Here is a 15,261-nt window from a genome sequence, read left to right on the forward strand (position 1 = left end):
TTTTTTTTAAAAAGAAAAAGATTCTCTTCCAAGAAAGAATTAGGATTACTAACAAGGTTCATGCTTTCCAAGACAGTAAAAATTCAAATAATCTTCTGGATTAGCATCATAAGATAAACCTGCTTTCATATTTGACACTTTCAAAATAATATCTCAAACAGAAGCAATTCAGGTGACGAATTTGCGATATAAATCATGTTTATGTCTAGATATCAAAAACATATTAAAAAAGAAGCAATTCAGGTGTGCCGCATATGATAATATACTTGACGAATTCAAAAGAATGATTTTAAAATGGTTATTGGAATCATCACATATTGCCAAGCATTTATTAAAAGAATTTATGGAAACTGAAAAGATGGAAATGCTGGTGAATGGATTATCAGTTGGCATGTAAACAAATATTATTTTCAACCATCTAGTCATAAAGGATAGACAATTCCATTCCTTTGGTGTCAGTAATTGATAATGGCAGTGATAACCGATTCTTGTTTGTACATGTGCAAGAACTAAAGATTCTCGTAAAATGAACTAGCTAGGGGTGTCAACGGATCCACCTATGTCACAGTCACGATCCATTCAAATTCCTTATCGGTCGGATCGGATTCGGATTGTTCTTCGGATCCTACTTTCCACGTCACGATCACGATCCATTTTAAATCAGACCGTCCATCGGAGTGTCCTATTATGTCCTACTAAGCTTAGTACACAATTAAATTTTTTTTAAAAGAGTTAGAATGCCAGTCCACTATTTTTGGGTCAAAGGGGATCCAACACAAGGCCTTTCATATGGACGGTTGACAGCATTCAAATGTTGGACCCACTACTAATGCATCCTACTAAGCCCTAAGCCCTAAGCCCAACGACAGGCAATTTCTTAGAAAGACATTTCGTAGCTCAGTTTTACGGGAGAGAACCGCCTTCAGATGAATTAAATGAATAAGACGAAATCTTCCAGCGTTGTATGCAAACAGATCTAAGTGTAGTTTCTGATCCACTAAATTGGTTAGACAGCCCATCTAACGTTGGATCCTATTATGACTATGCTCCAAGGCCTGCTCTAAAAACAAGTGGATTGCTCATCAAATTATGGGGAAATGATAATTTTCACCGGTCCCCATTTCTCATAAAAACCTTCCCTCCACATTTCCCAGGAAACGCAAGAATCATTTCACTCTACCATTTATTTTCTTAAATATAATTTCGTGCAACGCAAGTTGAAGTATCCAAAATAATACATCCAATACAGCAATGACTACATAAGATAAGTTCAGTCCAGTCCATTTCCTTCAGTTTCTCACTGGTAGCCGAATTAACAAGTTCAGAAGCCATTTGCCCTCAATCTTAACAACACTCGCACCTCGAGCAGAATCACGAAATATGAAAAGCAGCTCTTAATGGGAAGATTTGATCTTTCCTGCAGTAATTACAAGATGGGGACAAAAGAATATAAAATTAATTACAGGTGCAAGTTCATCCTATCACTTTTTAATCTAGAAATCAAATAAAATAAAACATATACTAATCGAGTTTCACTAAAAACATGACACCAAGATATCATCACAAATTCGAATAATCGTGAAAGAAGCTTACATTAGCTTAGTATTGGGTCCAACTTAATCTTCTTGATCCCTGTATCTAAAGCTTCAATAGAGAAGTTGTTTTCAATAAAACAATGATTCTAATAAGAAAACAAAAATACCCTTGTTTAACGATTAAATTTTCAAACAAATGCCATTGTCAGTAAAGGAGGGTCCCTCTGTCACTTAGAAAACAGTACCATGGTCCATATTAGATTTTGGATTGATTTACCGTTGCTAGATCACACTTGGCCTGTAGGACTCTCATACGAAATTTTTTCTGGTAGGTAAGCATAGGTTAGGCAGGACCTTACTAGTGTATCAAGGTAAAATGATATTACAATCGAAAGTGCAAAGCAACAACTCTATCTCCTAGATACAGTATTTAAAAGAAGGAGAAATACTAAGGTCTTAGATAATACGTAGTCTTCCAACTATCCCTAAAAGATGGGGGAAATTTTGGATTCAAATTTATCCAAATTCTTCAATTCTTTGTATGGAAGAAATTTTCCTTGCATAAGATGAGTGCAGTGGAGATGCGAATGCTTAGATGGATGTGCGACCACACAAGTTTAATTTTTCTTTTTCTTCCTATTTGATGTACCAGTTGTGCTCTTCACCCACAGCCTCCGCTCTTATATTTTGCAAATGATATGTAGGTTTTATCCAAAGATTAGTATATATACTAACTTAAGAAAAGCCCGAATCACCTAATTAGGGTAAGGACGAAAATACCCTCCCTCTAAAGGGAAGGAACGGATTTCAAATGGGGATATTCCAGGGTATTTCAGAGTTGTACTGGTTTTGTGTTGGTTTTGTACCGGTTGTGAAGCCAGGTCAAGGGGGGTGAATTCATCCTTAGAAGGGGTGAATTTATCAGCACCCTCAGAATATCTGATTCGAACTTCTTGAAAATATCTATGGGGACTTGGTTACCTTAAAATGATATTGGGGTATGTTGATTTGTCATATAATATGTGCCTCAATTTAGTGAATGGAGAGTTTAGGAATGAGGACTTAGTGGCTTAGGGATTAAATCTCATTTTAATGGCAACGATAATTTGTGGAAAGCTTGAACAAAATCGACATGGTAATCCAGAAGTCTTGCACGATGAAAAAGAAAGACGAAAAAGAAAACGAGCAGAAAAGAACGGAGAAAGAAAGAAGAGAGAAGAAAAACCGAAGAAACCACAAAAGAAAGCCGTCATTGATTTTCTGCGTCGTCGAGTTCGTCGCCTAAAAATCCGTCATTCCTCTCGACACATCCAACACCAGCATGAAAATCCTCTCCCACAACCATCCGTGCATCAATAGCCAAACCGTTCCAAAAAATCGAAACGAATGAGCTTTGATGAACGGTCCGGTGAGACTAGTTTTAAGGTGGAGCCGCGTAAGCTCTTGATGACGACATGTGCAATAATGACTAATCAGAAGACGAAGGGAAGAAGAAAGTGACGCAAGATCTCATTTTTCTCTAACCAGTGCTTAATCTTCAACCTTGAGGACAAGGTTGATTTCAAGGCAGGTGGAATGATACGTACCTAGATGGGTCCCACTTAGTGTAATAGATTAATTAGATATTTTAGTGAATAAGATCATATCTTGATATATTTAGTAGTTAGGTTAGATTAGGATAGTCTCTAATTAGCTATTTCTATTCTTATAATAAGATCTTTCTATATTTATCATTTTCTATGTTTATTTGTAAGTGCTTTATATAAGCACATACTAATGTTAATGAAGGAAGAAACTAGTTTGAGAAATTGTGTCTTGTGCACAAAGGAGGACGGATCCTTCCCTCGAAGTGGATCAAGAGGCTGATCTTCCCTCTAAGAAGATCAATCACGCTACGAACCGATTCGGGTACGTAACAATTGGTATCGTTGGTTAAAATCACACTGTTAATGAGCACGAGTTACTTCATACAAAATTAAAACACTTATAACAAATGTAAACATATCAAACACTCAATCAAAAGCTAAATTCTCATAGTTTCCTAAAAGGATGACACTCTTATTAAGCTTAAGATAAAGACAAACATGCACTTTGAACTTCACAACAGACACAATAACAAAATCTAAACAACTCAATAGCCAAAACGACAACTTATTTCGCTTAAGAGAAAGACAAACAGATGCACCCTTATTTAGCTTAAGAGAGACAAACAGATGGACTTTTTCAAACTTCATAACAGAGACAATTTATTGTTAAAAGCTCTTAGGAAATTTCCCTTTTACCCACGAGTTCGGAGTAAAAGGAACCATCAAAGCATAGTCTCCATTTTCACAGGGGAATTGGATCAACAAGCAATAAGGCGATATAGTCTTTGATCTCATGTGTTGAATCAGTGTATCCATCTCGGTAATGGCATATCATTTCATTCGCACGTGCAAAATTGAGTACCCTAATAATGAGAGGCATCGGAATATGATTCAGATTAATGAATTCTTGGTTGATGTCTTTCCACGCAACGGAAACCATTTCTTGCAACTTCTCATGCGCCTCTAGCTCTGTGATTGGATGTCATTAAGGACTCGTCCCAGTATACAAGTTGACCTAATGATATTGGGGAAGCTATTAATCAAATCAAAGGCCTCTTTTTTCACAATTTCATCCATGCCAATGTAAGAAACTATGATCAGAAATGGGTAACCAGCAGTGATTAGCGCAATGTTCATGTAGTCCTCAAATGTTTGGACGATCCCCTGAGTGAAACCATTTGGCCTCCTCGAAGTAAGCTCTATTCAAACATTTCATCTGGGATAACCAACTGTAGAAAATTACAACTTGGGAAGTATATGTAAGAGGGATAACCAACTGTAGAGAAAAAAAACTCAACCAATAAACCATCTTTATTGTCATTTTTAATGGAGTGTTTGAAAATATGCACTTGGACTAGAACTCGTGCAATGTAAGAGGGAATTCACTTGGGTGAGTCAATGATTGGCAGTAAATTTTTCAATAACTCAGCTGAGTCAAAGGCGTTAGATTGACTTGATACAGAAAAACTCATACTTGGACGAGTACTCTGGACAAGGTAAAAAATGGGAAATGATATATGCGCCCATTTTCATTACTTGGGACACCCAGCTAGAGTGTATCTATGACTGCAAAGGGGCTGATGTACTTCACATTTGAAGGAATGAAGTGACCTGATTGCCACGTACAATGCAGCTGGCTGTCCCAAGCGACGAAAAGGGGCGCATTTATCATTACCCTAAAAACAATTGACTAGGGCTGTTCGACTTGGGGAACTTTCGAAGATTGGATTAATGAAAGATATAGTTACTATATCTACTTAGATACATAAATAGCAAACATTAACGATGCATATCATACAGATTCTTTTAAGTAAGTTATACGGTATTTTTCATCCAGCGTTAATCCCTCCTCAATTTCAGAGACCGTGTTAACGAGAGCATGAAAATACCCTTTCATGTACTCTGGTAGTTGATCCATGGCCCCAATATCCCATCTGAAAATTCAGTAAAAATTCACATTTTCAGCTTGAAATTTACATTTTTAGGTCAAAGAAAATATAAAGGAATGACTTTTTAGTTATAAATCTCTCAATTATGGATTGGAAATTTGAAAAGAAGATGAGAATGCAAATCCCAGACCTTTGGATTACATCAGTCAATAGCTGGAGTTCATCCAGTGTACCATGAACGTTGTAAATATCATCCATAATAGATATGAATGAAATTATTTTGGTCAAAATCATTCTAGCTCTGCTATATTGTGGTTCGAAATACACTCCCAATATCCAAAAGTACAACTCCACAACTGTCTCTAGCGAAAGGTAACTTTGTTGGGAGGTCAATATCTATCCACCACCTAAGGAAAAGTATCAACATATCAAGTGCAAAAAACACTAATATTGCTGGACTTCATACAAATTCAGTTCTTGCAATTTGCCTTGAGATGTCTCTTAGCTCTCTTTGATGAATTGACTGTAAGAGATTGAAATCTAACTTACCAAGCTCTAGCAGTACTTCATCCTTTGTAGACTGTTCTTGGTATAAAGTGATGTATTGTCTTGCATTCGGCCTTGGGAGGCTCTTCTGTAAAGGCAACTCTAGGGATTTCTCTACATGTCTTGCAAGAGTAGGACTTAGGTGGGGTATCATGGACTTGAGGTGCTTTGCGGTAAATGCCAAGGCATTATCAAGTACAATTTCTCCTTGTGTACTAAGATGTGCCGCTTCATATAAATTCAACATACCTAATGCATCGCTTGCTAAGATCACATTGAAGTTTCCCTCGTCGTCCTTAAATTTGAGAAATACATCTGTTTGACAAATAGAATTTTGCGTCATTCATCATCAAATATCAAAGATGAAAATGAAAATGATACGCACAAATGTGTGAAAGCACACTAAATTAATAGAACATCAAACAAATAGTTACTCATACTGGATGAGACATTATATCTGTGTTGTTTAAGTAGTCAGAATCGGAGAGAAACATCATTAAGATCATCATCATTGTATCAGCCATTTGTATATGCAATGTAAATCCGGCTTAATGCCTCTTCGATTTGTGTTTCGAAGTGATAGGCCACTCCAAGGAGTTCAAGTGTATCGATCAAATTCATTTCTAGGAAGGGATCACTGGAATTGCTTAGCATGCAACTCACTTCTTCTTTCAGTTCTTCAATTCGTTGTCTAGCCAATGCATCAGGCCCCTGGACAAACACCTTACACTATTAAAAACATCCTACTAGTTTAAAAAGCATGAATCATTCTTATTGCTAGATAAACAATGAAAGGGGATTCAAGTAAGGATAATTATGATGACGATGCGGATGAAGATGTTGAAAAGGAATATTTTATACACTAACTAATGGATACAAAAAACAAACGAAGAAAGCCAAAGTATATGGAAACTTATCTAGGCCGGATACTCACAGTAAGCATGTAATCACCTTCAAAATAGAAGAGCTATTAGAATTGTTGGGTCCTAGAGATCTCACCCTCTCCAATGAGGACTTGACTTGTCATTTGATATTTAAATTTTCCACGAGATATGCAGGTTATTTCTCTAATGAGCCAAATTCGAGGACCAAGAATTCCTTTAGCTTTTTTCAGTCACTCAACAATATTTTACTACATATCTATTGCGCTTTCGCATTAGCTACATATCTACAAAATTTTCCTCTACCAAGGAGGAGCATATGTAGAAGCCACATTTTGTCATGCCCGGCTTTGCATTTGTTAGTTGTAGTGCTCCAATGATGAATTTTATAGTCTTGTCATTGTTGAATTTAAAATCCTTTGACTAAAATCTTAGTAATCAAGAGACAACTCTAAAACATGTACATCTTTAACAAGTTCTTTTATTTTATTGATTTAATTTTTCAAAAGAATCAGTCAGATAGTAGACATCCGAAGTTATTAAAAGGGTATATTCTAGGCCGTGTTAGATTATACATAAGACACAAATGCTAAAATGGCCACAAACCCCTTTCAAAATGCCCAACAAATCCAACTTTCAAATGGCATTTGTGATCATAACCAGAAACATGACCTTCAGATCCACCACTACGCAATCGCAAACCCAAAAAAATTTAAAAGTTCGTTAAAACTCTGATAAAATTGTCCGACAAAATCCAATTTTTGAAATATGGGTAGAGTTCTTAGTCTTACATTAACTTAAGTCTTAAGATCTCAGAATTTTAATCCTTATAAAGAAATAGCGATATAAACTCAGAAGCAAATGAGAGAGAACATTTGGTCAATAATTCTAGCATTTATTTATTGGATGTTTGATGTATTTCACCATGAACAAGCTTGGATAAACTATTTTGCTACAGGCAGTTGTTATTTAAGGACTGTTTATTACCAAAAGTATCAAATTACTTTCTTTTCTTCGTGACAGACTGACAGGACATAGCTGGTTTAAGAGCTCTCTCCGCTATTTGTGGGATAGAAGAAAAAAAAATTTGCTTTTTATCCAGAAAATATTTACATCATTTCTGACACCACTTCTCCCAAAGGATTCATATGATTTGAATGGAAGATTATGAATACTTCACAATTCAGAGACCTACTTATCGTTTAGAAAAAAAGAAAGAGAACTACTTCAATAACAAAGAGAAAGCAGAATGAAAAATCAACATCAGCGCTGCCCCCTCTTCCAAAACTAAGATCTCAAGCATACCTCTGCAAGTTCAGCATAATTAATAGGTAAGACCTCAGCTGAGGGTTCTTGAGAAAGATCTGGAGTAAGCGTAACTTGGGCATCGGCCTTCAGCTCAATGGGGTCCCCAGATGTATTGCAAACTTGAAGCTCAGGACCCACAGTATCCAGCATAACCTGAAAAAAAAATGATGAATTAGACACTAAAGCTATGCAAATAAAAAAACCATGAGAGATTGACAGCATATAGTAAAATAGATAAGTCACTATATCACATTGAGAGGAACCAACATGGTCTATATTATATCATACTGGGAGGAACCAACATGGTCTCTTGCCAGTGAATTATTAAAAGCATTTTAAGTAGATCTAGTTTTGAATGGAGCTGATTTCTTCGAAGGCAAAGATCTAGATTCCAACTTCTGTTGTGGGTCTGTTTGCCTTAGATTTCTTCAAAGGCAACAATCTATTTGCTTTTACAAAAAAAAGAAGAAGAAGAAGCAAATAGAACTTTTTTCCCCTCGGGTTATACAGTCCCTAATGCTGAAATTAAAAAACAGCAGAAGAATGTGCTAATTGTGCGGGAAAGAGAGTCGATCTCTTCTTTTTTATTCTGTTTTTTATATTAGCAAACATTAGAAACAGAAACCAATCATAAAATCTGAATGGCCATGGGAAATAATTCCCAACTTACATGAAATTATCAGAGAAAGAAAGAAAAACAGATTAATTTATCTGATTTCTGAACAGAAAAAATTCCTTCAATATCTATATTCCAGCACATCCCTATAATTTCTGGAATTTATTACCCTTACCATAGCCTGTCCTACATCATAAGAAAAAGGATGATTCATCCTAATACTTGACAGTTAAGTGGTTTCAAACGAAACATTGAACAAATTGAAATAGCAGTAAAAGAATCATCCATAACATACAATACCTCAGTAGGTTAAGACTTCCATTATTATTAATTTTTTTTATCTCTAGTTTGATCTTTAATTCAGTTTTCATCAATGTTTATTCCTGTTAATTTTCTTTCTATAAGCCTACAACAGTTTTATCCTCTGGGTTTAGTTTTATACCTTCTAGAAAAACCATGCAACTTCTGCAATTTCCTGCAATTTTCAGAACTCTTAGTCTATGATTTAGATTATCCGATTTCTAAAAAAATCCTTCAATATCTATATTCCAGCACATCCCTATAATTTCTGGGGATTTATTACCCTTCCTATAACCTGCCTTACATCATAAGAAAAAAAAGAGAGGAAAAAGGACGAACCATCCTAATACTTATGCTCTGTTCGTTTGAGTTTGTGACAACCGATTCTAAGCCTCCTACCGATTATTGGAGTCAAAATTACATTAATTTTGAGTCCAATAATTTGTTTGGCACATACAATCGGTTGTCATAATCTTAAACGAACAGGGCCTTAACAGTTAAGGGGTGGCAAATGAAACACTGAAGAAATCAAAATAGCAGTAAAAGAATCATCCACAACATATAATATCTATATACCTGAACATGAAGATGCTAAATTACATGCTATACTTTCTATCACTTAATGAAAACTAAGACCAACTTTATTAACGTAGTTTTGGAAGAAGCAAGCCTATAAATATGTGAATCTTATGTCAACGAAAGGGTATTTAGCACCTTGCAACATCCATGAAATTTCACTAAAATAGACTAAATAGGACATAAATTGCAACTTACAGCACATAGTTTTTTAACATTTTTCACAGCTATCCTCAGTTTATCAAGAGTTTCCTGGTGGTAGTCATCATTTGACCAAGAGAAATCAAAGCGTGCAACTGTCAATTACAAAATAAAATCACATTAGTCATTGAAATGGAAATAAGTTCCAACTCTGCAATGCATTCTGAGAATCATCCATAATATCACCTGACATTTCTGCTTTTAGGCATTCTTCAATCACTTCAACAGAGCGTGATTTTGGTCCAAGGGTCCCAACAATTTTGGTCAATGATGGGACAAAAGACTGTAGATTTTAAAGGTCATTAGCACAATTCGGGTTAAAATACTAAAGAATTTGCATGTGTTTTTATGCCATAAACTTTATATAAAGAAAATTTCCAATTATTGGGAAAAAGAGGACCTTGGACACAACATTAAATAAAAGAAACAGAGAAAAATTCAATGTAAAACATAAAATGATGCTCTAACTGAGACCTCTGCTGTAAATGGGAGGGGGGGGGGGAGAGAGAGAGAGAGAGAGAGAGAGAGAGAGAGAGAGAGAGATTACTGGCATGGTGGGTGTGAGAACGGAAACGAGACGCACGGGTTCTTCAACCACCATTTGCCCTCCTTGCATTGTATCGTATCGTATCGGAAGAGAGAAACGAGAAAGGAGTTTGGTTTGGTATGATATTTTTTTTGGCGCGGAATTTGGAGAGACAAAAGCCTCTACTTATCGAGGAACTGTTAGAGTGTGCTACCATTCTACCAACCTGAATTGCCAAAATGCCCTTCAAACCATTTGTATTGTTAGAGGTTTGATCCCAACCTACCTACCAAAAAAATATGTAAGATAAGTTAAGGGGGATATTTGACTCCTAGTATTCCAATTATGCAGGGTAAACAAAGGACTTAAATTTAATCACCCTATATATGTTCCACATGCACAACTGGCAATGGACTGGATCACTTAATGCATGGCATCATGAAGTATGCATCAAGCACATTTTAGTGGACCCATGTGGAATATTTGGGCATGATTACCTATGGCATGTCACACGAATGATGCATTAGAGCACACTTTAGTGGACCATGTGGGTTGTTTATCACAAATGAAAGTTTGGCCGAGTGTGGTTAAGGCGCCAGATTTAGAGGGGGCTTGTTCAAATCCCGAGCCCGAACACCCCAAAGCTCGGCTCGGCTCGGTTCATTTGCAGCCCTAAATTGGCATGTCACACGAATGATGCATTAAAGCACACTTTAGTGGACCCATGTGGAATATGAAGCTGTGTCAATTAGATAAATGTTTTTCATCACACTTGATCACACGGCTATGATAATTTGATTAGAATTTTTATACCATAATAGATAAACAATAGCATAGAAATAGATTCTATGACTCCAAGTCCCTCGACAAAATTTTGTGACTAATTCTTTGTTTAGTGGCCTCATAATACACAACAAACCCTACCTGAACAATGAAAGTAGTTGATTCATGCTATTCCATAAGATAGAACCCCCGTAAGTTTGGAAGGCATGGAGATAGAAAGGAGGGAGAGAGATGGTGAGAGGTAATTAAATGGCAGATGAAAGACGGAGAATGCAAAATAAGTTGTAAGGAGTAACGAGGAAGTTTAGTTTTTCTATGCTGAAGAGTCTGATAGTTGTGAAGGTGAATCCTTCCTCGTAAATTCATGAAAGTGCGATAGATAAGGAAGATGAAAAAGAAGAGAGATCAATTTTCCAACCCCATCTCTGAGTACAAATAGAGTGGAGCACACTTATGATATGCCATGGAGGGGTATTGCGGCAAGAGCGTCCCCTTGACAAACATCAGCCACTCATATAGCCCCTTGTATAGTAGATTAGTATATTGATTACTTGCTGTATTAGTATACTTGTATTTCATTATGTAGTTGTCATTTGTCCTTAAAAGAAAATTGTCATTAGGAGTATGTTAAGAAGTTCATATTTTGTAATGGGGATGTCTATATAATGCCTCTTTCCCTCATTTTCAGCAAACTTTTGGAATTTGAAATTAAGAAATAGATATGAGATTTGGAGGGAGAGATCTCTACTTGTGCAGAAATTTTCTGGTGGGATTCTTTTTGAAGAGAAGGTTTGTTGTACGCTAAGATTTCCATTTTATTGATCTTTCTTCTTTTCTTTGTTCTTGCTGAATGCAGGATTTTACTGAAATCCTTCATTGTTCCTGTGCCCCATTGCAAGAACATCGCTTGTTCTTTGATGGAAAGCAAGGATACCTCAAGAAATCCAGATCTAGTTTCACTTGTTCTCTTGTTTCTCTGCTACAAAGATTGGATCTCTGGGTCAAATTTCATATGAAAACATCAGATCAGTAAATGCTCTTCATTCCTTTCAGTTTTTATCATCTTTGATGAATATTTCCTGTAAAAGATCCAAAAGTGAACCAGATCTGAGATTATTTCGGGTTCTCACTTTCATATGCCTGAGAACTTGAAACCGAAAGCTAGATTTAAAGAAGTCTTCTAATTCACTCTCAGATTTGGAATGTTTTCCAGTTACCACAATTTGTAAGAATCGATTTTTCTAAAGACTTGGCCCTTATTTCTCCTAATGAGACAACCTCTTAAACAGATCTACGAGGTCTTAGAAACCTTGCTTAGATGTGTTCTCGTTTCACAGATCAGTGACCTGAATGTTCTCATGTTATACGATACAAAAATCCCGCTGAAGTTCAGATTCTTGATTTGCATTGAGTTTCAAAGTCTCAGTCATCTTCCTTAGTTTCTCTTGATTCTTTTTATTGATGAAGCTAACAAGACTTCAGATCTATAAAAATCTCTCCTAAAATTACAGATCTAAAGAGATCTTTCACCTAATATTCCAGTCCTTTTGGGTTTGATTAAAAAGATCTGTACAGAAAATGGACATTCTAGGTTAGCCTTGAAGGACAAAAGTTTGTGAGATTCTTTCAGCTCTTTTCATCGAATATGATTGCTGATTAATGTCTGATCTAAGTTCGAAATATATCTTACAACAATCCTTCAAGTTTGATTGGGAGCTTCAACAGTCAACATTTGAAAATTCTCAAGTTCTTCAGACAAAACCAATTGAATCCTCATGTTTCGGTTAGCATTTGTTTGTGTAAGTTCGAGATTAATCATCAATCTATTTGATACTCTCACATATTGAGAATTGTGTGAACAATGTACTTAAGATCTACATTCGTTCTTTCAGAAGTCTCAGCAAGACGCAAGCTCTTTAGAGCTTAGTTCTTAGTCACAATTACTGAAAAATTCTGCAGCATGCTCAAATCTTGGTTGGTTTTAGTTCTTTAGTTTTAGATTCACTTTCTCATCCAAACTCAAATTATTCCCATCTCTAAACATTCTTTAGACTTTAACAAAAGATCTTTTTCAAGAATTCTTAGAAGATCTTCACTGCTAGATCAATGAAAAGTTAGGCATTGCAATTTATTTCAACAGAGCTGATTCCTGGCTTTGATTGGAATTGGGTCAGTGAACTGATCAAAGGTTATCTGCTTCTTGTGCTGCTCATATATTGAATGAGATTAAGATCCATTTCTCTTCGATCGTCGGTGGGAATCGATCCAATCTAGATTGAATTTCAGCCATAACCGAGACTTACATTGACTACGAACCTTCCACTTCATCAAACAATAATCCCCTGCAAGGTTTCAAATATAGTGTACAAGGTGTGATGGCAGCCGTCGGCCATTCCAATTGTGTGACATCAGTGACAACCACTTTGAGCTTGGAAATTTCGTGAAGCATAATAGCTATGGCACCTAGAAAAGGGCATAAATAGATATGACAACTACAGGTCCACATACTACTCTAGAGCACATGAAAGGGACATAATTCATTGATTTTTTTAGGGAGATGATAAATTCGCACCCCTTGTTACGTGAATTGTGGCAGACTTTAATGCTTTTAACGTCAAATCACGTTAAAAAGGGTGCAAATATATCATCACCCTTTTTTTATTCAAAGACGGAGTGCACAGCAATCATTGATTGCAGAGGTTCGAAATTTGAATCAAAAGAGGGATCAGATGGTATTATAGTAGACTAGATCGCCTTCATGGGAAAATCATGCATTCCAAGAAGGGGAGCCTGTAGAATTCAAAGCAAGAATGAAAAGGAGAGCAGCTCCAAGGCATAGTTTTCATCCACATGATGACCTACAATGGGAATCATGTAATGTGGCTGACATTCATGAATTTATTTGGGGAAAGGAGGCTATGGATTTAATTGATTGGGTGCTCACAGTTGAAGCCGTGTTTGAATCCAAGAAGGTTCCAGTGAAAAGGCAAGTGCCATTGGTGGTTGGAAGGTTTAGAGTTCGAGTAGCGGATTGGTGGAAAGCTTTGACGCGATGATGAGATGTTGATGATCCACCAATTCAGACAAGGATGAATTGGAAAGAGAGATTCGGCAAGAGTTTCTAGGCTTTGGTTATCAACTTAAGCTGAATCACGGCCAAAGAGTGTCAGGACTTTTATACCACCTCACAACAATTTAGGCAAATTTATAGCCCTTGTATTGATGCTATAACCTTCATTAGATGCCCTGGATGTGATATTCTCAGTAAAGACTCAGAGTATTGTCCTAAGCAAAATCAACCAATGCCAGTGCAAGAAGACGATGATATAGTTGATGAGTGTGACAACCATGTACAACAGGAGTGCCATGACGAACACAAGGAAGCTATAATTGTAGAGGAAGATGAAAATGGAATTGAGCTTGATGAAAGTAGCGGTGATGATGGTGAGGCTAATGAAAAAGTTTAGATGGATGCTTCTATTGTTGAACATGAGATTAGTAGTGAGGTTCTTGAACATGAAGACAGAAATGAAAATAGTGATGTAGAGGAGAAAATGAGATTTTTTTTACCCGGAAAAGAGTGCGGCCCTAGGGCAGACCTCAAATATATAAATGATAAGGGACTGACATGAGGAGGACATCCCACCTAGCCTCAAAACAAGGGAAAGAAAACGAAGCCCTATGACATAATTGCTACATGGAGAAGGACAAAGAAAACTAATGGTGGAGGCGGATCAGCCTGACATTGGAATGAAGGTTAGGGAAGCTCAGGGCATCACATCTAGCAGCCCCTCAAGTTGGGATCATGATCTTTAATAATAGTTCCTTTTAGTAGCACAACCCTCTCTTTGTGTAAAAATCCTACACTCTGCATTAATAAGAGAAGAAATATCCTTCGATCAAAGTTTTCAATAACCATTCCGATTTAATAAAAATGTGCCCCAAATTCGAGTAATTTGTGACCTCGGTCAGGCTATTTTTGGTTCGAATGACTTGTGATCAAGCACTTAACAATTCATTTAGGGGCCCGTTTGGATACCGAGAAGATTTTGATTTAGAAATCTCACATTTGCAGCCCTTTTTGCGTTGACATTTGGATCCGGATCAAATCCTTGAATTTCCAATTCAGCCACTGGCAGTTAAAAAAATCAGATTTCCAAATATGCTGCGGAAATAAGTAATTGAAAATCCACAGATCTGGCAGTTTCTATCACCCTCTTGGCTCCTCAACCTCTCCCTTGCAGTAGGAAGTACCCCCTTCCCTCTCTGTCTCTCTCAACATGAGCTGGCAGATCTATTCATTTTGTACTCAAAACTGAATTTCAAATCCAAATACAAAATCTGAGGTATCCAAACAGGCCTTTAGTGTAAAGAGAAAACAAATTTAACAAAGAACAAATACCTTCTTTGAGGAGATGTCCATTGACTTCTTTCACCGTACACAGTTCGAATTACATAAAGAAAAAGAAGAAACAAGAAGAGATCAGCATTACGAACTACTCCGATATAAGAAG

At 36.6% G+C, this 15,261-nt stretch overlaps 1 protein-coding gene and 1 pseudogene across 4 annotated transcripts; both read right to left on the reverse strand.

The window, feature by feature from the left end:
- Window positions 1-1,270: 1,270 nt before the first annotated feature.
- LOC143848628 (pyruvate kinase 2, cytosolic-like) lies at window positions 1,271-10,110 on the reverse strand. Of its 4 annotated transcripts, XM_077357616.1 has the most exons (9): window positions 9,986-10,110; window positions 9,625-9,721; window positions 9,436-9,533; window positions 7,743-7,898; window positions 5,997-6,267; window positions 5,201-5,871; window positions 4,920-5,055; window positions 3,984-4,337; window positions 1,271-1,417 (listed from the first exon to the last, which is right to left on the reverse strand). In XM_077357616.1, the coding sequence occupies exons 1-5, from the start codon at window positions 10,052-10,054 to the stop codon at window positions 6,073-6,075; spliced, it is 615 nt and encodes a 204-aa protein (XP_077213731.1). In that variant the 5' UTR covers window positions 10,055-10,110; the 3' UTR covers window positions 1,271-1,417; window positions 3,984-4,337; window positions 4,920-5,055; window positions 5,201-5,871; window positions 5,997-6,072. The 4 variants fall into 4 exon arrangements, with proteins under 4 accessions (XP_077213731.1, XP_077213730.1, XP_077213732.1 ...); XM_077357615.1 differs by lacking the exon at window positions 1,271-1,417 and having other exon boundaries at window positions 3,634-4,337; XM_077357617.1 differs by lacking the exons at window positions 1,271-1,417; window positions 3,984-4,337 and having other exon boundaries at window positions 4,344-5,055; window positions 5,201-5,417; window positions 5,560-5,871.
- Window positions 4,085-5,268, reverse strand: LOC143848876 (sesquiterpene synthase pseudogene; annotated as a pseudogene).
- Window positions 10,111-15,261: the final 5,151 nt, after the last annotated feature.

The sequence above is a fragment of the Tasmannia lanceolata genome, unplaced genomic scaffold (genome assembly GCF_043159265.1).
Source record: "Tasmannia lanceolata isolate RefF3 unplaced genomic scaffold, GAP_Taslan_0.1 ptg000016l, whole genome shotgun sequence".
NCBI classification, from domain to species: Eukaryota; Viridiplantae; Streptophyta; class Magnoliopsida; order Canellales; family Winteraceae; genus Tasmannia; species Tasmannia lanceolata.

Excerpts from the sequence above, each read along its gene's own strand:
- LOC143848628 (XM_077357616.1), bottom strand. The coding sequence starts at position 10,054 with ATGCAAGGAGGGCAAATGGTGGTTGAAGAACCCGTGCGTCTCGTTTCC. Across the intron at positions 9,722-9,985 it reads TTCTCACACCCACCATGCCA|TCTTTTGTCCCATCATTGAC; the intron begins GTAATCTCTCTC and ends TAAAATCTACAG. Across the intron at positions 9,534-9,624 it reads CCTAAAAGCAGAAATGTCAG|TTGCACGCTTTGATTTCTCT; the intron begins GTGATATTATGG and ends TGTAATTGACAG.